At 41.4% G+C, this 27059-nt stretch overlaps 2 protein-coding genes and 1 non-coding gene across 6 annotated transcripts in view; 1 reads left to right on the top strand and 2 right to left on the bottom strand.

The window, feature by feature from the left end:
• Positions 1-411: 411 nt before the first annotated feature.
• map2k4b (mitogen-activated protein kinase kinase 4b) lies at positions 412-15982 on the top strand. 4 transcript variants are annotated; one of them, XM_069664738.1, is made up of 14 exons: positions 412-576; positions 2958-2993; positions 4480-4504; positions 5683-5698; positions 6703-6857; positions 7174-7348; positions 8079-8198; positions 8288-8407; positions 8493-8544; positions 8662-8789; positions 9790-9867; positions 9972-10120; positions 10505-10550; positions 11767-15982. In XM_069664738.1, exons 1-14 carry the CDS (start codon positions 465-467, stop codon positions 11878-11880), a joined length of 1326 nt encoding a protein of 441 aa, XP_069520839.1. In that variant the 5' UTR covers positions 412-464; the 3' UTR covers positions 11881-15982. The 4 variants fall into 4 exon arrangements, with proteins under 4 accessions (XP_069520839.1, XP_069520840.1, XP_069520837.1 ...); XM_069664739.1 differs by lacking the exon at positions 5683-5698 and having other exon boundaries at positions 4472-4504; positions 6755-6857; XM_069664736.1 differs by lacking the exons at positions 2958-2993; positions 5683-5698 and having other exon boundaries at positions 4472-4504; positions 6755-6857.
• myocd (myocardin) overlaps positions 15871-27059 on the bottom strand; it is a 32481-nt gene continuing 21292 nt past the window's right edge. Inside the window, exons 5-13 of the mRNA XM_069664734.1 lie at positions 26008-26112; positions 25608-25918; positions 24587-24743; positions 23974-24507; positions 23336-23833; positions 21647-21787; positions 21136-21258; positions 19979-20036; positions 15871-19813 (exon numbers count right to left, since the gene is read on the bottom strand). Of these exons, the coding sequence (XP_069520835.1) occupies positions 19197-19813; positions 19979-20036; positions 21136-21258; positions 21647-21787; positions 23336-23833; positions 23974-24507; positions 24587-24743; positions 25608-25918; positions 26008-26112 (2544 nt within the window). The 3' untranslated portion in view covers positions 15871-19196. The remainder of the gene's footprint in view (positions 19814-19978; positions 20037-21135; positions 21259-21646; positions 21788-23335; positions 23834-23973; positions 24508-24586; positions 24744-25607; positions 25919-26007; positions 26113-27059) is intronic.
• On the bottom strand, positions 23212-23283 carry trnat-cgu (transfer RNA threonine (anticodon CGU)). The gene has a single exon. It is a non-coding gene; the product is annotated as a tRNA-Thr (tRNA).

Below are 27059 nucleotides of genomic sequence, written 5' to 3'. Positions count from 1 at the left end.
TATACAGCTGAGATAGATGAAAAAATAAATGTGAAAAAAAAATAGAAATGCTTTTATTCTTTTTTTAATTTGGCCTCCCCCCACACACACATTTCTAAACTGCATGTATTTATTCTTTCATTTATTTTGTCTTTACATTCCCACTTTTGTTTTCTTATTCTTAACAGGTGTAACTTTGTATACTTTTTTCTGGCACTCCTATGACTCTGGTTTATAATGACATAAAGATAAGGAGGGTAAATTGCACATGTGAGTAAAGATAAATATGTGATATGTCAAACATGTTGCTGTGAAGCCTTGGTTTCCTGTATTTCCGACTGGCCGTGAAGGTAGCAGCGGCACAGACGTGGCCGTGGTGCAGCTGCTGCGTTCAAGTGTCGCAGTGTCCCGTTTGGAGGCAGAGAGGGCGAAGTTTCACTCTCTGCATTGCAGCCTGGGCGCTGCTGCCGGAACCCAACACAACAATGGCGACTCCCAGTCCTGACAGTAACTCCACAAGCTCCAGCAACAGCAGCAGCATTGTCGGATCCACGTCGCACCATTTCCACCAACAGACTCAGAGCAGCAGCATGCAAGGTACGCGACAGTTACCTCTATATGATGCTTTAATATCTATACTGGGGATACTGGAGTTAGTGGGAAAAGGTAGCTTGTAGATTCCCACAAAACCAGAGTAAAGAGACACGGTAAAGTTTAAATATTCCGGTCAAAACTTTCAAAATAAAATATTTGTTGCCTACAAAACTAGCTATCGTTTGTGTTGTATATGTCTATAAATGTGGACGAGTTAATTACATTATATATATCTTTTTATGTAAATGTTAGGTGTCGACTTTTGACTGGTTACGTTAGGTGCAGTTGTGAATTTGACATGCGATAACAAGTTATTTATTTAAAGTGAGAACGAAGCAGGCTATGTGTACATAACGAGCCAGGATGGTGCGCAAGTATTACCAGTCCTGAATGGAAGGCTAAATTTTTCTTACTTACCTTTTATTTTTGGCTTACTTCTGTCAAATACGCAGTTAACTTAGTGTTGGCGCTAGTTGTTTTAGCTGTACGCTTTTATTTTGAAGGCTAACGTACGCAACTTCCGCTAAAGCCATAGCTTTCTTTGCCTAGCTTTGAGGAGCTATATGGCTACCGGGCTAGCAGTGATGCAGGAGCTACTGTTTAGTTACTGAACCGACAGACCTGTAGTGAAGTTTCTTCATTTTATGAGTCGGACGTGATTCTCATTAGAGACAAAAATGAAATCTCCAAATGTTTGTCAGTTTAAAGATTGATTCAGTTAATGTGTATCCACCGATATAATTAGCATCAGACTGCTATTAGTAACATCAAGGCCTACCCTAAAGTGTCCCCCTCTCCTTCACGTTAGCCAGGCCACTGACTCGAAAATAAATGAAAGGAATAAAATAGTCAAAGTTAGATATAGAAATTTTATTCAATATGTCAACATTGATTTTACAATGATGATATATTAGCCGCAGTCGTCTTATAACGTCGCAAGGGTCTCTGTCGGGCAGTGTAAATTAAAACCATAAACCATAATACAGACTGAAAGTCTGTTATAGAGTCTACAGGGAAAGCACAAGATACAATTATAATTGGTAAAAGAAGAAAACAAAACACCAACAAATACAAACAAACAGTAACAAATAATAATACTAACAAATGTTTCAATTTAAAAGGGGAAAAAAGAATTATGAACAGGAAAGCCTTAATATGTTGCCAGTATCTGTTTATACACCAGCCTTCCTATGTCAGGACCACAGGATGAGGGCAGCTGTTGATAAGTAAATTAATAACACTGATTTCTGCCTACAGCTGTGTTATAATGTGTTATAAATCTTCCACTGTTCACTGTAATACACATTAGAAGATAACGACAGGTGAATGAGTCACGTTTTTAGCTTTAATTTAAAAATCTTTATTATGGCAAATGTTCTCGCTGCTTGTGGCAATAAAACTAAACACTGCAACAATGTGTAATTAAGTTTTTAATAATGTGATGACAAAAAGTAAACACATCAGTCTTTATCACTTCCAGCGTTCTTAACAATGTCTCTCATGTGTTCAGATGAAGAATCAAAGACACAACACTGTAAATACATTATTTAATGGTCAGCCCAGCCTGGTCATAGCCAACACGTTGAGCTAAATAACAATATTTTTTGTACGTTACTTAAGACAAATTTGAGGTACTTACACTTAACTTGAGTATTTCCTTTTCATATCACGTAATACTTTCTACTTAGTTACTTTACAAGTTCGGATTTTTACACACAAAACTTATGAAACTGCACAAGTACAGCTGAAAATATAATTGATTCATGCACTGACAGTGGACAATTAATTGTATGCTATTTTGTATCTAAAATACCCTTTGAAAGTGTTCTGCCTTTCCTTTTAAATGATTTAAATTTTACTTTCAGGATTCACACGTTTTTACTATTGGTGGGAAAAACATACAGTCAGATAATCCGAAATGAGTATAATCATTTGTTGCGGTCGCATTTAATAATCTTATGATAGAATATGTATAAGTATAATACATAGTACGTATGTATAGTACGTTTTGCTGCTTATGCTTACACGTTTTTACATAAGCACTAATTTCACTGCAGTGTGGCACGAGTACTTTTACTCAGGGTTGTAAATGTAGCATGTATGCAGCCACATTTTGTGGGTCACTTCTTTCTGTACATCAGACTGTGTGTTCATGTGATGTCTGAACTGTATTGGGTTAATAAATCAGGGCACGTCAGGCAGGGTGGTGTTCGATAATGGATGTGTTGATTGTAGCTGCTTGATAACTGGACCACATTTCCATTGATGTTTGACTTAAAGAACCCGTATGAAAAGCAGAGCAGTCATGAGTCCAGTGGTCTGAGTTGCATTTTATCACTGTGATGCAGATGTTTGGTATCAAATGTTTTATCTAAACCTTACAGAAACCAACACCTGCTGGAGATGTCAGAATGAAACAGGTATTCACACCTATTTTTCCAGATTTCAGTCAGTTTGTTTAGGCCACATGCCAGCAGAGGATTTCCTTCAAATGTTCCCTCTCCACCTTCTTCTTTTCATCATTATTTTCCCTGTTTGTTTCAACATTTAATTTCCTTTCTTCTTGAGAAAACCTGCATTTTTGTCCTCTTATCTGCATGTTTGTTATCAAGTTTCCATGTTAGAATGATGTTCTGTGGACACAGTCGACAGACCCCTTCGAACCGAAGCTGTGTTCAAAATATCTGCTTTAATGACCCATCCCAGTTCTTGGTTGTATATCTCTATGTATCACTTCTGGTGTACTGCTGCTGTTCTTCTGGCTTTTACAGTAAAAAAAATGACATGACGTCCGTTAGGGCTGAAACAGACTAAAAACCTCCAAACAAGTGATGACGAGCTGTTTCTGGGAAAAGTTGTTGGTTACTCTTCCACTCTAAACTGCCGCTGCAAGGTAGGCGCTCATCACATGACAATATCTCTGTCAGTCATGTTTATTTAAGCGTCGGACAACAAAATCGTGAATGGGATTTTTATTTGATCAATTGTACGGATAGTTATATACTGTGCATTTTAAACTTATTATAGGAAAACTGTCATAGTTTAATAGAAACAATTTAATATACATAAAATCTGAGTTTAAATATTATTTACTGATGTATTAGAACAGTGAGATCTGCACTTGCATTTAACACTGTCCCCGTAACATCCATCATCTTCTTTATATTTCATGCACTCTGAGCAAAATAATTAGTATTTCCTATATCAGAGAAAAAAAATGGAATCAATAGTGTTTTTTATTCAGTATCATAAAATATAATATTGAGATACGCATTGAATTTATATTTTCGTACACCCCTGATATGAACTTAAGGCTAGCCTTGCTAGCTTAGCTTCTGGAGAAGTATCCACCTTATTCCTAGCCTCATGATACCTTGTTTTTCCCACTAAAGCGACACCTGCGTGGGTACCTTTTGGTGCTCTAAGATCCTGCTAACCAAAGCCACTTCCTCGCGTCGCTCTCTTATTCCTTGAGTAAACACAAAAGATCCTGCAGGGAAATTTGTGCAAGTAATGCGGGGCAAAACATCACTTTGTTTTGGTCTGACAACAGGTTGACATATGCCAGAGGAACAGCAGAGACATACCAATGGTCATAATGATATATAAATGGTATATGTGACACTAAACAAGAGTGGCAAAGCTTCAACCACTTTCAGTTTTGTTGATTAACTGGAAAATAGTAAAAGTTTTCACTGGGATCACGATGGAACCACATCAGGTCACACAAACATGTCAGACTGAACCAGATCCACCACAACACGGTGCTTCTTTTGAACCTGCCCTTTACTCCTCCTTCAACATTGGCTCTTGCTGGGATGACACGTGTTAATAACGACCTCCTCACACTCAAACAAGCCCAAAGAACATGTCGTAAAATGTCTTTTCTTTACTTCAGGGTTTCAGATAAGCCTGTCTGGAGTTTCCCAAAGTAAGCAATAGACTCGCACAAAGCACACCGACCTCGACTCTTTGTGGGTGCATCTCAGTAGTCTAAAGTGGTTACCTTCCCTTGCTGAGATGTGTTTCTGTTCAACCATCAGAAACCACTTTATACTACTGACCAGCCTGTGTGGTGCTCTGGTAGTTGGGGAGTCTGTCCACTGTTCACTGCTGTCACACAATCAGTTCTGGCACAGAGGAATTCATCTGCACCGGGGCGTAGAGGTTTACGGGAGCTGTTTGAGGGCATGGCAAAGACGACTCAACACTTAAGCTAGCAAGTAGCATAGAAGTTAACCAAGCTATGGTAATTCATTGTATCCATGTCATAGACTGTATATAAGAAGTGGACGAAGCCTCTGACGTGCAACAGTGCCTTATACCTGCATTCTTTTAAATGGCCAGCATGGTTGCTATAGAAGTCTATGAGAAAATGGTCCTCCCTCTCTCTCTCTCTTTATTCCCTCAGAAAACATGTTCCCTATGAGTTTATGGTCTCAGTCTCTAGTTTCAAGTCTTCTTCAACACAGCATAAAGCCCAGATTTAGCTAGCCAACATTGGCATCCCAGATGATATCACAGTTACCGTTAATTACGGATCCACCTTGCTATCCAAGATGGCGCTAACTTTCCTTGATAATTCAGCGTTTGCCTACGCCTCACTCCTCTCCATCTCCACCCTTGTGTCCAAATATGGTCACTTCTGGCTCCAAAAAACAAGATGGCTACAACCGAAATACCAAACTGGTGGCTCAAACAATCGTCCACAAATCAATGGAAGACGTCATGGGGGCCACGTGCACTCCTTATAAACAGTCTATGAGCCTGTTTATTAAGTTCTGTTTAAGTGTTGGGTCACTTTGAAATCTGAAGGGAACTGTTCAGCGTTGAATTGCACCTTTTTTTTTCTCAATGGACATTTGTTTTCAGGGGTTCCCAAATCAGAGTCCTGCATGAAGGCTGTTCTTTGCTCTGTTGTGGTAACAACATTCTCAATGCCTTGGATAAGGTTTGGATAAACTCCCCTATGGATGTCACACTATGTGAATGCCAACTAAGAATAATGTTCATAAATAACACTTAAAGTTAAAAAATGAACTAAATAATCATATTTATTTGTTCTGGATGATTCCTTAAAGTCTTATTGTCAGATTTCAGTCACTGCAGGTGTCTCAGCCAAACTGTAATCTGCAGTAATGTACAAGTGCCACAAGGTGGCAGTAGCAACGCTCCAGGTGCTTGTAGGAACTGTGCCGCTCACTGAATTTCCAACTGCATTACTGCAAATGTTTCAAAATAAAAGCATTTTTTAGGGACTGAAGCTAATCCGACACACTGGAGGGCTTTTAATTTGGAACATAGTTTGTCTCGACAGTGTAATGTAGTAACTTTAACAGGGCAGGAGGAGATGCTTAAAGCATGACCAACTATACATATTGAACAGAGTGAATAAGACATAAAGGCCTGCCTCTGTTACAAGCCTGCTTCAGATAAAGGCCCGGTGCCGTCTGCAGTGGAGGTAAATATTTACCCTGCTCAGTGTGTTGCTATCGCAGGAACCAGGGTCTTACTAAGGGTCTCCTAAGTCCCAGCACTTTAATATTCCCCCCCAAACACTTCTGTTCTGGTGTTAGTACTCTCTTTCTTTGGGGTGGGCCAGATGTTTCTTCACAGGTCTTTAGACCCGCATGATAACACAGACAACAACGGGCTGGAGGACTGTTGGTCCCTTAATAAATCTCCTGTTGTTAAAAGTCCTGATGCTGGAAAAGCAGCTTATTTGAGGAAGTGCAGCATTCAAACCTAAATGTATCCTACAGAGCGGAAAGGCCCGGTGCAGTGTCTGAGTGTTGGGAACCTCTGTGTATCTGGGCACTCTGCTTGTGTTAAACTGCATTTTGTGCTTCGTCTGATCTTGAAGGGTTTGAGATAAACCAAAGTTCAGCCTGTGGATGAAAACAGCTTTTTATGGATCTCTACATCCTATTGATCCTCTCCATTCTCCACCCATCAGCCACATTCCTTATCTAACACATTATAATGTGCTGCTACCTGGGTCAGAAGAGTTTGATTATTGCTCACATGAAAAGGTTGATCTCAGGCGTGTAGAGACAGACGTTGCACAGGTGAGACAAGCATTAAACCACACTGTGTGTCGTCTGTTTGCACCAGCTGGTTGGCCCACAGTGTGTGTGCATGTTGTGGGAATCTGGATCTGTTCCTCTCATCTTCCTGACAGGTAAACGTAAAGCTCTAAAGCTGAACTTCGCCAACCCTCCAGTGAAACCGGCCTCCAGGCTCCCCATCAATCCAACACCCCCCTCCTTCCAGAACCCGCACATGTGAGTACAGACGGCTGATGATGAGATGTTAGTGTCTGGTTTTAGATTATATATCCGGAAAGTGCATTCAATATTTTTGCACGTCCTAAGAACAAGCAAAGTGACCCTTTAGTATTTTAGAGTTGTACAGCTACAGCTACAGGAGCCTCTTGAAGGTTCCAGGTGGAGTTTGAGCTCAAGAAAACAAAAATACCTGACAGGAAATTTTAATCGAATCCTCATAATGCATGGCTCGTTCCTTTTCTCCTGCTTCTTGTGGCCCCTCCCTCCTCCTCTGTCCTTTATGTCACCTTGTCTCCTCCTCTTCCTCCTCCAGAGAGCGTCTGAGGACGCACAGCATCGAGTCGTCGGGGAAGCTGAAGATCTCTCCGGAGCAGCACTGCGACTTCACGGCGGAGGATCTGAGAGACCTCGGGGAGATCGGTCGGGGGGCGTACGGCTCCGTCAACAAGATGGTCCACAAACCTACAGGACAGATCATGGCTGTCAAGGTGAGCTGCTGACAGACTGTTACACTCAGAGAGGTCCCACTTACCTGTCAGCTGGCTGTCAGGATAACAGAATTTCAAACTTTAATATGATACTAGTTTAAAAAAATGATACTCGATAACTGTTTCGTTACCACGGCAACAAAAATAGAAGTCCTGAGAACAAAAAGGACTAAATGAAAACAAGCTGTCTCTGTCTGTCTCTCTGCTCTGAAACTGTCGTAACTTTTGCATCTTTATGAGACGTGAAAGGGACGTCACAACGTCTTTATGTGTCGTTCTGTGAATGAGAACAGGCCGCTGTGTCGCTGCTGTATCAGAGCTGCAGGTGTGACGAAGGGCGGAGCAGACAGACACGCAGTCGACTTCAGCCTATAAAAACTAAACCCTGTCCCTTTCGTAATTTTGGTAACCGTAGCAGAAAGTGTGACCTTGTCCTTGAAAGCCATGCAACTAGAGATAAGATAAATAAACTCAACAAAAGGAAAATTATTGCGTATGTGGGAAATGTTAATTTAATGGTTCCCACATAAGTTCTTTCAGGTACGGATAAGGATAAAAAAGGATAAAGACCAAGGAATTTTATGCATAAATAACACCTTCAGGGAAAAGTGCTTTAAATGAAAGACTGTGATAATTGGTCTTTAATCAATCACTGGAAACTTCAGTAGACAAACATTAAATGGACTGTAAATGAACAAGTCTGATTTATAAATGTGTGTTTGTGTCTCAGAGGATTCGCTCCACTGTGGACGAGAAGGAGCAGAAGCAGCTGCTGATGGATCTCGACGTGGTGATGAGGAGCAGCGACTGTCCCTACATCGTCCAGTTCTACGGAGCTCTGTTCAGAGAGGTGACCTTAAACGCACCACAGCATGATCGTATGACCTGTTCCTCCATCAGACTGCGGATAACGAACTCACCTGTGACTGTGTGTTTCAGGGCGACTGTTGGATCTGCATGGAGCTCATGTCTACCTCATTAGACAAATTCTACAAATATGTATATTGTGCATTAGATGACGTCATTCCAGAGGAAATATTAGGGAAAATAACGTTAGCAGTGAGTACAGGAGTCACTTTAACTTCACACAGTTTAAATTAACCTGTGCTAAACCCACTGATGTGTTTCATTGTGTCTCCAACAGACGGTTAAAGCACTGAACCACTTAAAAGAAAACTTGAAAATAATTCACAGAGGTGAGTCTTTACGTGTTTATGTTGAATTCATAGAAAACATTGTCCCTTCAAATATCTTTTATTAAGGATCATTCTTTTAATGTTCCGCATAAAACAGTGTTTTTCTGTCGTCTTCAGACATCAAACCTTCCAACATTCTCATGGACCGAAGGGGGAACATAAAGCTGTGTGACTTCGGCATCAGCGGTCAGCTGGTCGACTCCATAGCAAAGACCAGAGACGCCGGCTGCAGGCCGTACATGGCGGTAAGAAACCAGAGGAGATGACTTCAAGAGATTCACTGCTGAAAGAATCGATCACAGACATGAACAGATATAACACCGACACAAACGTCTGACTCAATGACGCTTCATGTGTTCCTTGAGGTCACTTCAGAGCTCGTGAGGAGTAAAGAAAGATTTACAGTATTTTAAACAGGAAAGGCAGGGGAGTCATTTACAGAGGACGTCTTGGTGAATACAAGTTGTTAAAAAAAGCAAATTAGAGAATTAAATCATAAAATTCTCAAATGCAAAAAATGAATCTCAAATTTTTTCTTATTTGTGGCATTAAAACCTAAATTTCTAGAATATTCTCCATATTTCAACATTCTTGACGACTTTATTGTTGACAAGTCAAGACAAAAAAAAAAGATGTATTTTCCTTGTATTTGGCTCTAAAACTGAAAGTTTGACTTTATACTCAACATTTTGTTATTTTTGAAAAGCAAAATAAAAGCATGTGCATATACAGTAAAATTATTTTGCATTTGAAACACATTCAGAACACGCACAAATTACTGCCTACCATCTGTTTTCACCATGTCCAGTTTGTAACCCTGCTAGCTATCGGTGCTGTACTCGAGCTCAGCCTACGGTAATGTTGACTGTTGCGAGGCTGCACTCACGACCATGACGGCGCCTTTCTGTGACAAAGCTTTAGCTTGATTATAGCGCCATCGTCAGGGTAAAACACCATAACACGATAAGATACCTCTCTCTGCATTTTATACTGTATATAGGACGCAGCGGTTTATAGGACGCAGCCCATTATTTCGATGGAATAACAAATAAAAGTGTGTCTTATACACCAAATTTTACGGTAATCCTTGTATTGTTGTTTTATGGAAAGCACTTTGTTTTAAAAAGGTGCTGTTCAAACAAAGTTATTATTCTGTGGGACACTTTCATTGTCATTCATTGAACCTTGTTGTAAGCATTGATCCATTGTTTTAAATAATAAGATGTCTCTCCTGTGTGTGTTCAGCCTGAGAGGATAGACCCCAGTGCTTCCAGGCAGGGCTACGACGTGCGCTCTGACGTCTGGAGTTTGGGGATCACTCTGGTGAGCAGAATAATGTCCCCAGCTACACTTTGACAGCTTTCCTCTGTTATATCTGAGCATATTTAAACGTACAGATCTAAGAGGCTGGTCTGTGTTTGTTTCAGTACGAGCTGGCCACAGGACGGTTCCCGTACCCGAAGTGGAACAGTGTGTTCGATCAGCTGACTCAGGTGGTGAAAGGTGAACCGCCGCAGCTCAGCAACTCGGAGGAGAGACAGTTCTCCCCCAAGTTCATCACCTTTGTTAACCTATGGTGAGCAACACTACATTCACACAGACATACAGTCTCTGTGTAATCCTGCTAAAATGATCTAAAATATATACCATGATACACAGAGCATGACTTACAACATGCATTTAATACTTGATTTCTTTATCGGTTAGTTTAATGAAATTAGGATTAAAGACTTTTAAGGACCAGTCTGTAGGATTTAGTGGCATCTAGTGGTGAGGTTGCAGATTGCGCGTAGGAGAAACTTCGGAAGTAGTTTTATGTTTTAGGCCGTACAAGTTTCTTAGGGTTTCAGAGCTTCCTCGGTGCCAAGATGTTGGTTGTAATTACCTTTAATCGTGGTGTTCTAGTCTGCCTCTAAACACTTGTTCCTCTCTGCTGATGTTTTTGTTCTTCTCTGTCCAGCCTCACAAAGGATGAATCTAAAAGGCCAAAGTACAGAGAGCTTCTGGTAAGTCTTTATGTCTCACTAATCAGACCTGCAGAATCAGCGCAGGTCATGATTGTGTTAATGTCGCTGTCCATGGTTCTGAACAAGGCTGTTAATGGATTTTCCTCCACTAAGAAGTCACATAGTGTTGTTTATTTTGTTCTAAACATACAGTGAAGAGTTAATCACCCTTTGAGGGTTAATGTGTGAACAGCTCAATAAAATGTGGCCTATAATCGTTTATAATCAAGTTTCTAAACGCCTTACTTCATATTTGTATATAATAGTAATTAGGAAATGGTAGGCTTACAGTTTAACATGTTTGTGTGAGTTTTAGGGCCCGACCTAAGAGGGGAAACAAAGAGTACTTCAAGAATAAATTCCAAACGTTTGAAAAAAGAAGTTTAAATTTTCAGAAGCTGAAATGTTAAAAATACAAAAAGTCCAAATTTAAGTTGAAACATCCAGAATAAATACAAAATGTTGAGATTAAAGTTAGCGTCTTAAATAAAGCCTTTGGTTTCAGTGTCAGGAATAAGAAACATAAATTACTGGAGCAACATTTATTTCAATTTAGAGCAGGAATTCTGACATTCTGACATTTTTACTGCAAAATAGCGTTTTAGGGCCACTATAAAACCAAACAATCTAAAACGGAGCCGCAGGAGGAGAATAACACCGAGGTTAAAGTCCGAAATTTGCCAGAAAAAAATTGTAAATTTGAGAGAAATAACTACAAATTTATGAGATTATGAAGTCATACATTTGCACACATCCTCTCTGGACGCCCACCCAAGCACGTAACGCACTTAATACAGTCGTTAGTCACGACCTCCGGGAGGCTGCTTGTTGTCTCAGCCTCCATCCAAACAACAACACGACTGAAACACTGATTTAAAGTACTTTTGTTTGACTGTAATGCAGGTTTGTTTCCTTGTCGAGGCTCAAAAAGGTTCCTATAAACACTATTTTACTAGTTATTTTAAGAGCAAATTTATGAGAAATATCTTCCTCCTGATTTATCTTAATAAAACTCTTCTGTAGTTTTCAGCATCTTCCGCTGCCCCTTAGTGGAAAGAAACAGTCAGTGCATGTTATACTGTTTGAACCAGTTAAACACATAACTATATAACCAACACCCTGTCAGGAACAACAACCATGCTGTCTTCTTAATAAACTCTTTATTAAACCTTGAAGCTCCGCAGTCACACACATCATCGCTGTGTCTCTCCTGCAGAAACTTCCCTTCATTCTGATGTACGAGGAGCGCTTCGTGGACGTCGCCACTTACGTGTGTCGCATCCTGGATCAGATCCCCGCCTCGCCCATCTCTCCCATGTATGTCGACTGATGGAGTTAAGCTGAGGGGGGGTTCGCGGGGGGGTTCACACTAAGCTTTGTGATGCGACACTTGACATCTTAGCCCTCAGAGTTGCGTAGTTTATTCACACGTTCCAAAGAACAGAGGAACTCAGTCCAGATTGCCCGGTGCAATGAGATAAATACATCCACCTCCTGTCACCTCATTTAAAGTCAGAAAATCTAAAACATCATCCTCCATCTTCACCCAGAAAAACTTGAAGACATAACTGTGTCTTAGGAAAATGCAATGCATCTTTTATGTGAGCAAATAGAGTAAACATATATGGTATAAATATATATACTTGAAGTTGATGTACACAGAATCTACCAAATAAAACGTCGAACAGTGACACTCACGAACAAAAACACACCTGTTGGATTGTACGTCGTGGACTGTATGTTTGTGTTTTAACCTCTGACATGTACAGATGTAAGACAAGACCTACTGTCTACACACACACACACACACACACACACACACAAACACACACACACCCTCTTTACGAGCAGTTTGTGGGCACCTTCACTCATGATAAAAGACGAGTATGCAAACGTGTTTCTCTGTGGAGAGCTCATGGATTCGGTCGTGTGACTTTACTTCTTTATTTTTGTTTCTATATGCAATCTGTGAGAGTTTGTCCCGACACACGACGGGACGCAAACGTCTCTCACGTCCAGTGTTCGCTCCAGTTTGTGCATTTTAATTATCGTTTCATTTGGGTCACAAATCGGGTCATGTAAAGGACAGTTTTGAGGGTATTCTTAGACTCACTTAAAGTTTTCTTGATATGAATTCTCAAACTTTAAAACGCTGCAGCCCAGTTTAAAAATCTAAAATATTCTGGGGCCCATCTAAACGTTTTAATAGCTCTCTGATCAACACTTGAGAAATATTTTTTAGATTTTATGAGCCTAAAACATTGCAAGTTATCGGGGAAAGTAGTGCAAATACGTAATCAAACCAAGAGTCAAAACGTAGATGTGTTAAGAACAAAAATATAAGATGTTGGCAAATGACATTAAATAAAGCTGTTTATGTTGCAAAAGATGAGTAAGGAGATATTTAGCATCAGCATTAGCACCCTTGTTTGAAGAAGGGATGGGTCATGATTCTCAAATACTCATTAAAGTAATAATGAAGTGTGACTCATAAAAAATCGAAGTGTGACTTTTATCTCATCCTAAAATATATTGTTTTCCATTCTCTTTCCCGGCGCATGGTTGTAATGCGGTACTGCCGCCAGACGGTGAGAGAGCTGTTTGCTAACCGCCATTTAATAACAAAAGAAGAAGAAGAAGGCATTAGCACCAGTTGCTGGTAAAACAAGTGTGGCGCTGTGAGAGACTTCTGCAGCCGTCAGAGAGTTCTGAGTGGAACTTTAAAGGTAAAACCAAATGTCATCAGTGTACAATAACTATGCTGATTCATGTCAGAGCCCTCCTCTCCTCATGTCTGCTTGTGTTTGCGTGCACGGGGGAGGTCTTCAAATAATGGTTATTTTTTGGCCTTTTATGCCTTTATTTAGAGAAAGAGTGGGGATGACATGGGGCAAAGGGACAAGGGAGGGAGTCAAAGCTGGGGCCGCTGCATCGAAACCTGTCTCCTCTGAATATGTGACACACGATTTAAGTGCCGAGCTAAACCCAAATCTTTTTGGCTGTGTGACTCAGACGTAATGACAAAACATAAGAGGCACAAACTGGAGCTAACTCAATGCTACGTTGCCTGATGTAAAGTTACTTTAGGACGTCGTGTCCACCTGTAAATGTGTTTGTATATAGAACATCTAATCTGCTGTTCCCCGCAGGTTCTGATCGACAGCTCGGGCTCATTTTCAAACAGAGGATCACATTCAGCAGTGAGGAAGAGAACCAGGGCCATTAGAGAGAAGAGGAAGATTTTTGTGTTGCATTTTTAAAATAAGGCAAAAACAAAAACTAAACAAAGGAGGAAGATTTATTTTTACATTTAGACTTTAATTTCAAATGCAGAATAAGAAAAAGCTTCCTCCTCTTATTTTTTTGTCTTGGCACTAATAGTCTTCCGTATGTTTCGGCTGCAGAATGAAAATGTTTATTCTGTTTGTTTTCAGTTTGAAAATGAGCCGCCAGCTCCTCAGCCGCCTGTCTTAGCACTGTACAGTTAAACTGCTCACCAACACTGATCACAGACCCGCCACGCTGCCGCACAACGGCAAACAACATTTCTAAAAGTCTCTGCGACGACTTCCTGTCCAGAAAAATGTCACCTATGAATGCTGCTAAAAGACCCTTCAGGCCACCGTAACTCAGCATGACTCGGCATGTCTCTCTGGTTTGCACTGATGATCGAATGTTTCCCACAAAACGTGTAACACTCGAGACGCATCTCCACAGCTGTCCTCCATAAAGGCTGATAAATACAGCAGTTTATTCCAGGGAAGGTTCAGAGGAGGCCGAAGCTCGAGACTATTGAGATCCAACCGCGGTCAGAAAGCCACAAACAACATGGACTGAGCTACTAAACCAAACTGTGTGTACTGATGGTGGTCCTAAGAGACTGAGACACTGTAGAGGCCTGTGATGGCATAAGTTACTTTAAGAATAAGGAGGGTATTAAACATTTCATTTTCAACAGACCCCTTTTAATAAAACATATTATCAAAAAGAAATACTTTAATGTAACATGGCATATAAGATAATGAGCCAAAAGTATGAGTCTGTTTAAGCATTAACAGTATTTTTACGTATTTAATGTAATATAGAAAAACATTTATAGACTGACGTTCTCACAGATCAAATTTTATTGTATTCTTGACTTTTTTGTCCGACTGAAAGATTTATTACGTTTAGTTTAATTGCATTAAAGGAATTTGATGTACTTAAAGGGAATCTCCAGGGATTTTACTATTCTAATTTCATAATGTAAGTTTTGCAAGACACATATATATATATTTTTTTAATGGTAGAAATTGATGCAGCAAAGGCGAATTTGCTGATCTTTGGTCCCTAAAATGAGGAAACACTAAAGGTCTATTCAGACTAAAAGCAAAGTAATTTTTTCCTCTGCGCAACTCAAATTATAAGTCAATGCATAAAACGAAAATATACCCTAGTAGGCAACGCGTGTCGGGAGTCATGCAAATACTTTAATAACGCTTGAATTTTCATAAAATCAAGCAAGACATTTGCGTGAGAAACTGCACCTGAAAAGCTCTTTCAGATTCTCTTGATGTCCTCAGATTGCATCAGAAATGTTCAAACCAAACTCCATTCAAAAAACAAGCATTTTAAAGTCGTGATCTTGTCGTCTTGCAGACAGACCTGACAAAGCATGAAAGAGCATGAAATCCTGGTACTGATCTGAGCTAACAGCTCATCACACTGGGCACTGGTCAGCCTCAAGGAGCTGGAAGCAGCAGGAGAGTTCATCAGACACAGTTTTCAGAGGCTGAACAGTTCTCCTGATGACTACAAAATTCGTATTTATGTGGAGAATTCTATGAAACAGGCCTCTACAGATGTCAGCCATGTTGGACACCATCATGACGTCGGTTAGTCGTTAAAACATGTTGTGAAATTTGTGGCTGATTCTTGACGGAGTAAAACATAACTAAGTTGGTGTAGAAGCAGTGAAGACCAGACATGATTCTCTCTTTATGTTTAAAAGGAGAAACATGTCCGCTCGGTTCTTTTCTATCTGTAACGTGAAAAGGTGCAAACACCCGGAGGACACGACCGTCTCCACGTCTGTTCTTCACTCATGGATTCATTTCAGAGAAGCTAACTTACCGCTGGTGAACACGAGTCTCCAGGGTACATGTTGTAAAAATTGCAATTTACGAGAATGTTCATATTAGATTATAAGATAATATTAAGGGCGATGAATATTATATTGTATCTTTATCAAGGGTTACAAATAAAGTTCCCGTGGAAAAGATGAGTCAGCTGTATCGTGTGCTTCTTGAATAAAAACAAACTGCAGAGATGATTTTGCTGTGATAGTTTATTGCTCTTCTTTCTGTCGGATACAAGGATGCAGGCTGATACTGTTTGTACAAAAATAAAGCAAGTCAGTGGCCAAGCAACATGGAAGCTTCTGTCAGATCTTTGTCTTGATTTCTTGCAAAATGAACCCTTTCAGAATAAAAGCCAGGAGATATTTTTACAACAGGACAGGAAGTAAAAATATCAGTTTTGTACTCAAGATGTGCTTTAATAGATTACATATAACCCATTCTAGAAGTGCAACGCTTCCTAGGGGACAGGAAAAATTAACATTTGGTCAAAACAGAACACGAGGTGAGATTTATGTTTACAGAGGACAGAATCGTACAGAGAAATGTTTTGTCTAAAGTCAATATATTTCAGGAACTTCCTGACTTTTCATTCAAACCTTGAGAACATTGGTACCTTATTTCTAAATGTGAACCTGAACTGTAAATAAGAAGTGGTTGTATCCTCCTAAACCTGCATTCTCTCAAATGTCCAGCAGGGGGCGAAGTCTATGAGAAAATGCTCCTCCTCTCCTGATTTATTCCCTCAGTAAACATGTTCCTAATGAGTTTATGGTCTCTAGTTTCAAGTCTTCTTCAACACAGCATGATGTTCATTTAGTCACTGATGCTCCCATTTAGAGTCACACAGACCAGAAAGAGGGGAGGGTTTAGGGCGGGGCTACCTGTGATTGACAAGCCGCTACCAATGCAACCTGAAAAAGTCTTGACTTAAAGACACTCTGAAGTCGACAGTTTAAAGCTTGTTTTATAGCCAAAATTAACATCCCAATTAATATCACAGTTAATGTGACTTATGGATGCATTTTCTAACCAAGCTAGTAGCGACTTGCGTTTGCAGATAACTCTGCTTTTGCGATCCCCTCGCTCCTCTCAAAAACAAGATGCCGATGTGAAAGATGCTAAAAAAAAAGAGGTTACAAAACTACTTGCTACGACCACTTCTTACAAACCGTCTATGAGCTGGAGTCAGGCCTACCTTAGCTTAGCTTTGCAAAACAAACAAGCAAAAACTAGCCTGCCACCGTGGACAATAAAAGCGACCTATAAGCGCTGATAAATCTCTCAAATCAATAAGGATATTCGTTTGTTTAAACTTTGAACCAAAGTGTGAAAGGTTTTGATTTTATGAGGGGTGCCATGTGAGATTTAAGGAGATCTATTGTGTTAAGTTGTGAGTTTTAGTTTTGCTGGACAAGCTAACATTTACATTTAGCTAAAGGAGATAAACAGTTTGCTAACAACAAAGGGGCTCATTGTGGTCTTATGTTAGCTTACAGATTTAGCTAGCTGTCTCCCTATTTCCAATATAAATGTAAGTTATAGCTAGCTTACCTTACATTCTAGCTTTAGAATGCTAGCTAACTAAAGCCTTAAATTTAGCGTGTAGATATGACAGTGGTATCTGTTTTCTCTTCAATCTGCTTCCTGTATATCGGTGTATAACATCTGCTAAGTTTAATTTAGCTAAAGGAGACGCTCAACAATTTGCTAATGACAAAGGGGCTCATTGTGGTCATGTTAGCTTGTTGCCATATTTCCAATATAAATGTAAGTTAAAGCTAGCTTAACTTGCATTCTAGCTTTAGAATGCTAGCTAGCTTTAGCCTTACATGAAGTGTAAAGAGACATTGGTATCAATTTTTTCTCCCAAATTTCGCCTTCCTGTGTATCGGCGTATTTGCTAAGTTTAATTTATTTAAAGGAGACGCTCAACTATGTGCTAACGAAGGGGCTCATTGTGATCTTATGTTAGCTTACAGATTTATTAGCTAGCTGTCTCCCTATTTCCAATATAAATGTAAAAAATTATAGCTAGCTTAACGCTCAACAATTAGACTGCTAGCTAGCTTTAGCCTTAAATGTATCATATGGAAATGACAGTGTAACAGATTTTGTCCTCGACCTCTGTGTGAAAAACAGACAATGAGTAAAACTAAATCCTTAAAGGTGTTTTGAGTGTTTAGTATACTGTGTGTATAAGCTGGCTCTGTGTTAATATGCAGTATTCACAGTAGAGATCTGAATATATTACATTTTCCTATTCACAAGTGCTAATAATGGACATTTCCACTTTATATGGTACTTCAAAGTGTTTTAAGAAAGCATGGCTTCTCCAAGTGGTTCCTTCACGTTTTATCACATTTTTAAGATAAATGTTTTTCTAAGAAATGTCAAAAAGGCGGCGCTGGAGATTTTCCAGTAAATCAAAGAGCCCCAATCTGTTCGAAAGGAATGTCAGCATAAATACAAGGTAAAGTATACATATAAAAACACAAAATAAATAATTGTGATTGGCCTGGAATAGAGAGGGTGAAATTTGTAAGGACTTGGTCAAGTTTTCTTTATTAATATGAGCCTCAGCTTTTAGGGAAGAGCAAATTAGCGAAACATTGTAAAGGGGAAACTGGTATAAAACATTTGTAATAAAAATATGTTGCAAAATTTGTCTGGCAATTAAACCGATAAGACCAAAGATTTTTTCAAATACAAATCGATTCTGTGGGGAAAAAAAATCCCAAAAAGTGAAAAGAAACTTGTATGAAAAAAGTCTGACAAACATTTCTACACACGTACCTACGCTCAAGCAAACTGTGACAAAGGTGTGTTTATCTAGAGGTGCACAGTGAGATATTTACACAGACTGATAAAATGATTACATAATACACTTGATTGGTGGTTTGTGTCTTCTCCCACACCGCTGACAACATATGCAGACGTTAACTTGTCTCTGTCAGTACAAAGATATTTACAAAATGGCCGTTCAGAGCGATCCAATTCACCTTGTCATTCCTCTCGGTTTTTTCCAGTAATACAAACTCAGAAAATATACAATGATTGTCAAAATGTGGCTTCAAGTCTAGGTGGTGTAACACTGATACTGCATAAAGTGTTGGTATAAGGCACTGTCGTCATGTTTTCCTTCATATAGAGAATCCGTCACACGTCCACTGTCACACGTGTTTTATAGTTTTGGCATCGTTGTCCAAGAAGGACAAAGATCGTGTTAAAAAGCACCGAGTCTGTGGACTCTGTGTGACGACAACATGAGAACTGTTCAGTGAAGTGGAGAAAATAAGTCAAAATATAGTTCAACTTGACTCGGCAGACAATCTTTGGATGTAGGCTAATGTTGTCCCTAAGATTATCCCACAGTTTCATAGCAGAAGGCAAACTCGGGCGTTTGGACTGAAGCAGTTAAGGCAGAATTTAAAGTCTTTGGTGTTATCATAGCTGATGTCCGTTCAGCTGCTTGCAAGCTGGTGTCTTGTGTTTGGTTAGCATGATGGTAGCACTTAGCTGCATTTTTTCACCAATGCTCCAGGTGGAGGTCCATGGCAGTGTTCAGGTTAATGTCTGTCACATCCAGGAACTCTGTGTTGAAGATGCTGGGCCCGCTGGGCGGAGCCACGCTGAAGGCCGTAGCCGAGCTTGGCGGCGTGAGGTCCAGCCACTCCATCGTCTCCCATGGTGTCTCGCTGAACGTCATGCTGACCATGCCCTGCACCTCGGGGACCGCAGACACCTTGGTGCTAATGGGGGACAGAGGCGTGTCCATCAGGTCTCTGTTGGTCATCAGTTTGTCCTGGTGGGGGTGATGAGGGTGGCGGTGGTGGTTGTGGGGGCTGCCGTACCCTTCACCGTCTCTGTTCCCTTCGTCTTCCTGCCCCCCGTCCTCGGCAGCCATTTTAAGAAGGGCCACCTCCCCTCCTCGACCAATCGGACTGCCCAGCAGAGTCTCCAGGTGGCTCTCGGAGATGTGATTGGCTGCGTGGTCGTAGGGCAGCTGGGCGGGGCTCAGGTGCTCGTAGTGTCGGTGGAACCTCGGGATGAGGAGGCCGGGACACCCTGGGGACACAGTAATGTGAGGCACAACTTTGGTTACAGAGGACCTCTCCCTCTCTTCTCTGGCGTTAGCAGGCATCTCTTGAAGAGAAAGAGGAGAGGAGGGAGGGTCACAGCACGTTCTGATCTGACCCCACTGAGGGGAAACACTGTGACTTCAAACCGGTAAACTCTAGGTGTAGATTTTAAATCGTATACATGTGCAGTGCTAGCTATGCTAATAGCATTTTAAGGATTTGTTCTTACCTCCACTCTCGATGAGCACGTCCAGAAGTTCATCCATCTGCTGACTTCTGGTCAGTTGCTGTAACAGTAATAAAAACTGTTTTTATATATTGAAAAATGTTTTAACTCTTAAATCCACTTGTATTAAAGGATTGTACAAAAACATATACAAGCTGTCAAGCAGTGAACGAAGACCAGCAGAACAGAGGTTTGTATGAACTTCTTTTTGGAGGCAGATCAGTTTATTAGTAAAGATTTCACTCTTAGTTTTTATTTGCTTGAGACAAACAAAACAACAAAGTAAACTATTTATGGATGTCGCACTGTTAGCTTCTGAGTGCTAACAGTTGTCATGGGAACTACAGGAAATATCACTGGCCCTGTTTTTCTTAATCTTTGCATGCTTTGCAATTTGTGCTGTTGCTACTCTTAGACTAGCATTAGCATGTCTCTCAAGTGATGCAGCAGAGGTTATGCTAATGAACCCTTATTTCAACATCTAGCCATTAAACAAGCTAACGTTAGCCAATGCTAGCATTTAGCCACTTGTTAGCTAACATTTCGGTTTGATAATGTTGTAAGATATAACAGGAAATGCGTAGATTCCTAGCTAATGGTAATGTTAGCAAGGAAGTGGTTGGATGCTGACATAGGGACTAGCTTACAGTGGAACATATAGTTTTAACTGACTCGATGTTCCTGACTCGGTCAGTTCCCGATCACTGAGAAGTGGTAACATGACAACAATTTGATAAGAAGAAGATAGTCGGCTAGCTTGATGTTTGTATGATGGTCAAACAAGTATTTTTTAAGGTCATGTTGCAAAGCCTTTGTCGAACCATACACAGATTGATATTTGGCAGTAAAAGCAAACTAATAAACAAGCAGTCCAATATTTCTTTTTAAATAACTGTGCAATTTTTAACACTTCATCTGCCTTCAAAAACAGTTTGTACCATGAGATCACCGTTCTGCTTCAGACATGGAAGAGAGTGGAAAGTTAGTGCACTGAACAAAGCGAGTGGATGAGTTAAAGAGGTGCAGTACAGGTGATGGACACTAAGAGACAAAAAACAGGAAACAGGAGGAGGAAAAGTAGAATCAGAGCAACGCCGATAGTGAAATAAAATCTCTGGCCAGCCATTAATTATTTTATTTTGGCATGAATTTGAGTTTACCTGCTTGACTGCATCCTCATAGCATGGGGGCTGTCTTAAGTCATCTGAATCTGAGCTACTGAAGGCAGGGGGGGGCGCCTGGCTCTTTTGGCCAACATGCCGAGGAGAGGGCAATACTGACATCTACACGAGAAATAAAGTGACGTTAACCCACCGATTACAACAGGGGAGCTTCCAAATGTGAATGTACTGAAGATTAAAGAAAAGAAGAAGGAATCAGGCCCTCGTGATCAGATCTCATCATATGAAACATTTAGTTTTAAATACGAGCGTTGGCGTTGTGTTGTTGTAAAGGAGAAGCCACCATCATGTGAAGGAACGTGTGATGAAAACAGATGAAGTGACAATGAACCTGACAACTAAAGACAATCATACAGTGTCAGAGACAGAACACACATTAAGAGGAAGAGAAACACGTTTACGTGGATGTGAGGTGATTCAGATGAAGTACACGACACCAACATGACGCTGCAGATGCTGCAGATGTTGCAGATGTTGATGTAAACCTTACCTTTGGCTGCATGCTGTGGTTCTCAGATTTGGCTGAGCCGCTGTGGCCACAGTCGGCAGAGTTGGGAAAGACTCCCTGAAGGCCTCTTTGGTCTGAAGGATAAGAACAGTTCACCGGCTGGCCTCCATTCTTCTGCTGCATCTGTAGTTAGACACAGGGCAAGTATAAAACGTCGAGAAGTACGAATACAGAAACCAGATCATATACATGAACTCTACCCTCAGAGATCCTGCTGACTTTCTGCTCATCACAAAACGTCATTTCAAAATGAAAACTTTTAGCAATGCTAGTGTTGTCAGTTGGTTGGTCAGTCCACCACTTTGGTTTAGACAGAAATATTTAGAGGAATATTAGATTGATCTGACCCTTGATTTGCCACTCTAATTTGTGTTATTCATGGTGTTTGGAGGATGTTATTGTGCACTTTAGTATAAAGAGCGACAGAAGATGATAAAAGAAAAGATACAGGTGAACGAGGGGGTTAAACACCGGACTTATAGCAACGATCAGGGTTCAAGTCCTGACTGAAACTAAGTTATGTTGACTTATTATTTAAGACAAGACCAGGTTGTGTCCCCAAAGCCTAACTACGTAGTTTTGCTGGATAGGAGCCCAAACCAAAATAAACTACACAGTTAGAAACCAAAACTACCTGGTTTGGCATCAAACCTTATAGTTCAGCAACAAAATAACAGTTAGGTTTAGACACAAAACCCACATAGTTAGGCACTACTCGATGAGGTTCAGGCACTAAAACTATGTGGTAAGTCACCCAAATTACTTGGTTTGGTTGAGATCCAAATTTACTTAGTTAGTAACTAAAACTACTGAGTTTGTTTTAGATACCCAAATGACTTGGTTTGGATAAGACACCAGAACAACATAGTGTAGCACCAATAGTAGTTGTTTAGCCACCAGAACTATGTGATAGGCCACCAAAAGTACTTGATGAGGTTTAGGCACCAAAAATGACTTGGTTATGTTTTGGCACCAGAACAAAATGGTTAGTCACCAAATGCTTGGTTAGGTTTAGACATGAAATCTACACGGCAAGGAACTGATACTACTTCATAAGGGTTTGTCACCAAATCAACTTTACATACCAGAACACCATGGTTTGGACACCAAAACTCTATGGTAAGGCGCCTAATCTACCAGGTTGGGTTTAGACACCAGAACAACATGGTTTGGCACCAAAGCTTCTTCGTAAGGTTGAGGAAAAGGTTTGGGCTTCAGTGATAGGTCAACGTTGACTTTTGGTTTCACAAGAACAGAGCAAAACAGCTGCCTGCCGGGTTTAAGAATATCATGAGACATGTTTTCCAACATTTCCAGGAATTTGCTGCTTTAGATTTCATCCAAAAGCATGTGTTATCACTGTGACTGTGTTTTCCTCTTTTTAATAATAAAACAGAAGATTTCAGAACAACACTGAGGCTCTGAGCACTCAGCACCACAGTGCAAGCCCAACAGATTGATAGATACTTCACTGATCCAGAGGAAAATCTAGGATAAAGGACACTTGGCAGCTTTATTCCAACAATTGGATCACATGGAGTGTTTGAAGGCATGGATGGGGGTCAAACCCATGTTCTTTGGTTTACGACACCAACGCCTGACCACTTGGCCACCACGCCTGTTGACAATGAAAACTGAACATTTAAGAATGATCTGTCTAAAACATCATACCTGTATGTTGCGTGCTCTGTTGTTGGTCTGGGGGTGGGGGTGACGGCAGCCGTCTCTTCCTAGTGGAGGTGACAGCATGTAAGGGTTATTAGGGGACGAAGGCTGGGGGCTTCCTGAAGGCTTTCCAATGGGGGAGTCCTGTGGCGAACACTGTGGACTGAGGAAGGCAGACATTGTGGACGGGCTGCCAGAGGAAGGGGTTGTGTCCATACATTGTGGCCCACTGGGGCCCCCCATACTGGAGAGGGGAGCGTTGCAGTGTCCCATGTCCTCCATGCAGCTTCCAGGAGAGCTCTTTAGCTGCTTGGGGGAGGATAGAGGGCAGCTGGAGGACAGGGACATGGGCTCCTGCTTGATCGTCACCCCATAGAAGTGCTGTCCCATCATGGCTGGAGTCTGCTGGTGGTGCAGGGGAGGGTGAGGTGGAGGATGGACGGTGTCCTGTGTTGCTCCGTAGCAGCGTTTCCTCTTGTGGAGCTGCATCTTCAGCTCCTCAACCTGACAAGCACGGTGACAAAGATAATCATTCAATCACTATTTAAATACATGTGTTGGGAAATGTCCCTGTAAAGGAATTTCAATGGATGGATGGATCATGTATTGGAGTCACAACCCTTATATTCAGTCACCTTCCTCACCTGTCTCTGCTCCTGGTGCAGCTTCCACGTCAGCTCCTCGATCACCTTCTGCTTTTCCACCAGCATCTTATCTTTCTCTGCCTCCATGCCGTGCATTCCTCCACCCTCCCCCGCCCTCGGTGCTCCCCCGCCCAGGCCGCCTCCCCCCAAGCCGTCCTCCATGCCGAGCTGGGCCGGAGACGGCTGTAGGTTGAACTGTGTTGGCGAGGACATGGGCACGTCGCTGAAGCTGTCGGGGAGCGAGCCACTGAGGGAGAGCTCTGAAGAGGCGGGGGAGATGGGAGGGGTCGAGGAGGTGCTGGGGTAAGGGTAGTAGCCTCCCTGAGAGAGGGCGCTGGAGGAGGACGGGGACTGGTAGGACGACAGGGACCCTGTAGGTGTAACGGGGAAGGTCACTGTGGTGATGTCAGAGGAGCCGGAGGGGGAGGAGCCAGCGTTGGAGTCCTTGAAGGGTCGGAGTCTCTCGATGAGAGCCGTCTTTGTGCCGGAGACGGGCATGCCGCGAATACGCAGGTGCTGCCTGAGCTCTGATACCTGAGGCAGCAGAAACACAGAGGGATGTTAATATTCATGTCATGTGTGCAGGACAAATATCGTAATAAGTCACACCTACTTTTAGGTCATCCAGATTAGCTGGCAGGGGCCCAGGTTTGACCGGTGAGATGGTGCTTTGGTTGGGATACGAGGTCTTCACCGGGGAGGAGGAGGTGCTGTTACACTGGCTGGATGGAGCGCTGGAGCTGCAGGCTGAGAGCTGCTCACTGACGCCTCTGCAAGAGAGAGAGCGAGAGAGAGACTTGGTACCACTTCCTAAATATACATCCTCCGTAAATATTGCTTTTTTAATAGTTAAAACATCTTTCTTTCATCTGCATCTCACGGGATTCATCAGTTTTTGAACATATATTTACATATTTTTGGGTCCCTACAGAGATAGCTCGTTATTTATAAGATGGCAGAAATAGCCATGTAGCGATGTAACGGCTGTTTCTGGTTAAAAAAATCACCTTCCTCTTTAACAAAAAGGACTATCTCTGTAGGGATATACAAGTCGGATGATTTTTCAAACAGAAACAGTGGTTATATCGTTATAGTTGAAGCCACCAGACTCCACTGACTAAAACAGTAATTTAGCCTGAAAGACGACAGGAGTTGCTCGTCTAACCCAAACCCAAACCCACGGCCTCGATCTGCAACTTTTGTGTATTAAACAAATAATCTGTTGAGCCTGAAATAACCATTTATAAGAACAAAGTTTACTAAATAAGTCTACAAACTAACAGCACTCCTGTGTCCTGTGAAGTAAAATCACTGTTTTTCTCAATGGAGTCTGGTGTGTTTGCAGAGAGTCTGTTTGTGGTTAAAAAAATAATCTTCCTCTGTAACAAAAAGGTCTATCTCTGTAGGGATCCTTTCTGTCATGTTGTCACACACTTAGAATAACAATCTGAGCCTGTCAGTGGAAACAACAACAACTTTTGATGGACGACCTTTGATCCATCAAGGATTATGTTGCAGCCATTACAGCCTGTTGCACTGCTGCAGGATGAACACATCTACTGGAGACATTCACACACTTCTTGTACCTGTTTGTCATTTAGACCCCGAAACTTGAGCCCATGAGTGTGACTTACTTGTGTGTTTGGCTCTGTGGGTGAGGCTGGTAGCTGAACGCTGGCTGTCGCTGCTGGGCCTGTGCGTGTGGAGTGTGTGTGTGCGGCTGCTGTGACTGAGGGTGCGTGTGAGCGTGTTTCTGCTGGCTGAGGATCTGCAGCTGCAGGAAGAGCTGCTGCTGCTGGAGCAGGCGAGCGTAGGCCGAGTCCATGGGCGGAGGAGACTTCTCCGCCTTCTGGTCCGGAGGAATGTACTGATGGTACTTGAGCTTCTTCACCTTCGGCTTCACATCTTTGGGCTTCTTGTGTCGGTTCTTGTCCGACGTCTTGGACTGTTCAGAATAAGACGCAGGAGTTAGTATGAACATGCAAGCTATTGTCTAAGCTCAAGATGGAGGTAGGTTCTTTAGACGTTGCTGACCTTGACGATAGCAGGAACAGGTATTGGGGGAGTGGCCTGGTTGTTGTTGACAGCAGACTGTCCTTCATCCTGACTCTGATCAGGAGGGTCTTGGGTTGCAGCTCCCTGTTCACAAATGAAAACAACACACGTATAAAGTCCTCTGTAAGTCAGATCAGAGACCTGCTGCTTTGTAATCTGGATATTTTTAGCACTGGATTCCGAGTGCACATGTGAAGATGTCCCTGGTGGTTAAGGTCCATATTTCATGTTTGCAATATGTAGGTGAGACGGTAAATTGTCAGCTCCCAAAACAAAACAAAAAACAGAATCCAGCAGTTTCTTAAAAATGGCAGAGTGAAAAAAATACTTTAAACAAATAAATAAACAACACTTTGCATCATCATCCTGATTAAAGTATTTTATGTTTAGGTAATGAACATATGTATGGAGTCAAATAAAGGTCAAAAAGATTCTGAGAATCAGTTGCGCCCTGTTTGGACAGTTTAACTTCCTCTGATTGGCTGGTTAGCTGAGGCATCAAGAAAGGGTCAAACTTTGTGATTGTATATTGTAACTTCAGGTTCACACATAGGAAATGTGTGCGTCTGTAACTCACACTCTGTGAAATCTCAAAGTTGGAAATATTGTGGCAAAAATATTAAGTCTGAAATCACAAATAGTTTCTACAACTACAAAAAACGTATTTACACAGTTACAGACCTGAGTGTGTGAGGACACATTTTTTACATGCATACAGAATGTGAAACACAACTGCGAGCTGTGAAATCATTTGTGAACATTATTACGTGTGCTCATCTTTTTGACCTTTACCTGACTCCATAGATGCTTTATTATTCCCCTTTATTAATGGGAATAACTAAAACATTAAACGTTATTAGATCAAACGCAAATGTTATTACAAACATGCTACACACATACAGGTCGAAATACACACATGCACAAACAGGACCCTGTGGACATCAGAGTGAGGGGGTTGTTACAATATTACAGTTTCATGTAGCAGACACCTTAGTCCAAAGCGACATACAACTGAGAGTTAATATGACACA

Source organism: Semicossyphus pulcher, unplaced genomic scaffold (assembly GCF_022749685.1).
Source record: "Semicossyphus pulcher isolate SPU_LCO1_2020_fin unplaced genomic scaffold, fSemPul1.0.p SCAF_16, whole genome shotgun sequence".
Classification (NCBI taxonomy): domain Eukaryota; kingdom Metazoa; phylum Chordata; class Actinopteri; order Labriformes; family Labridae; genus Semicossyphus; species Semicossyphus pulcher.
Note: the sequence above shows the minus strand (reverse complement) of the source record. Positions and strands in the feature narration are given on the sequence as shown.

Excerpts from the sequence above, each read along its gene's own strand:
- map2k4b (XM_069664738.1), top strand. The coding sequence starts at position 465 with ATGGCGACTCCCAGTCCTGACAGTAACTCCACAAGCTCCAGCAACAGC. Across the intron at positions 8,199-8,287 it reads ACGGAGCTCTGTTCAGAGAG|GGCGACTGTTGGATCTGCAT; the intron begins GTGACCTTAAAC and ends TGTGTGTTTCAG. Across the intron at positions 8,790-9,789 it reads GCTGCAGGCCGTACATGGCG|CCTGAGAGGATAGACCCCAG; the intron begins GTAAGAAACCAG and ends GTGTGTGTTCAG.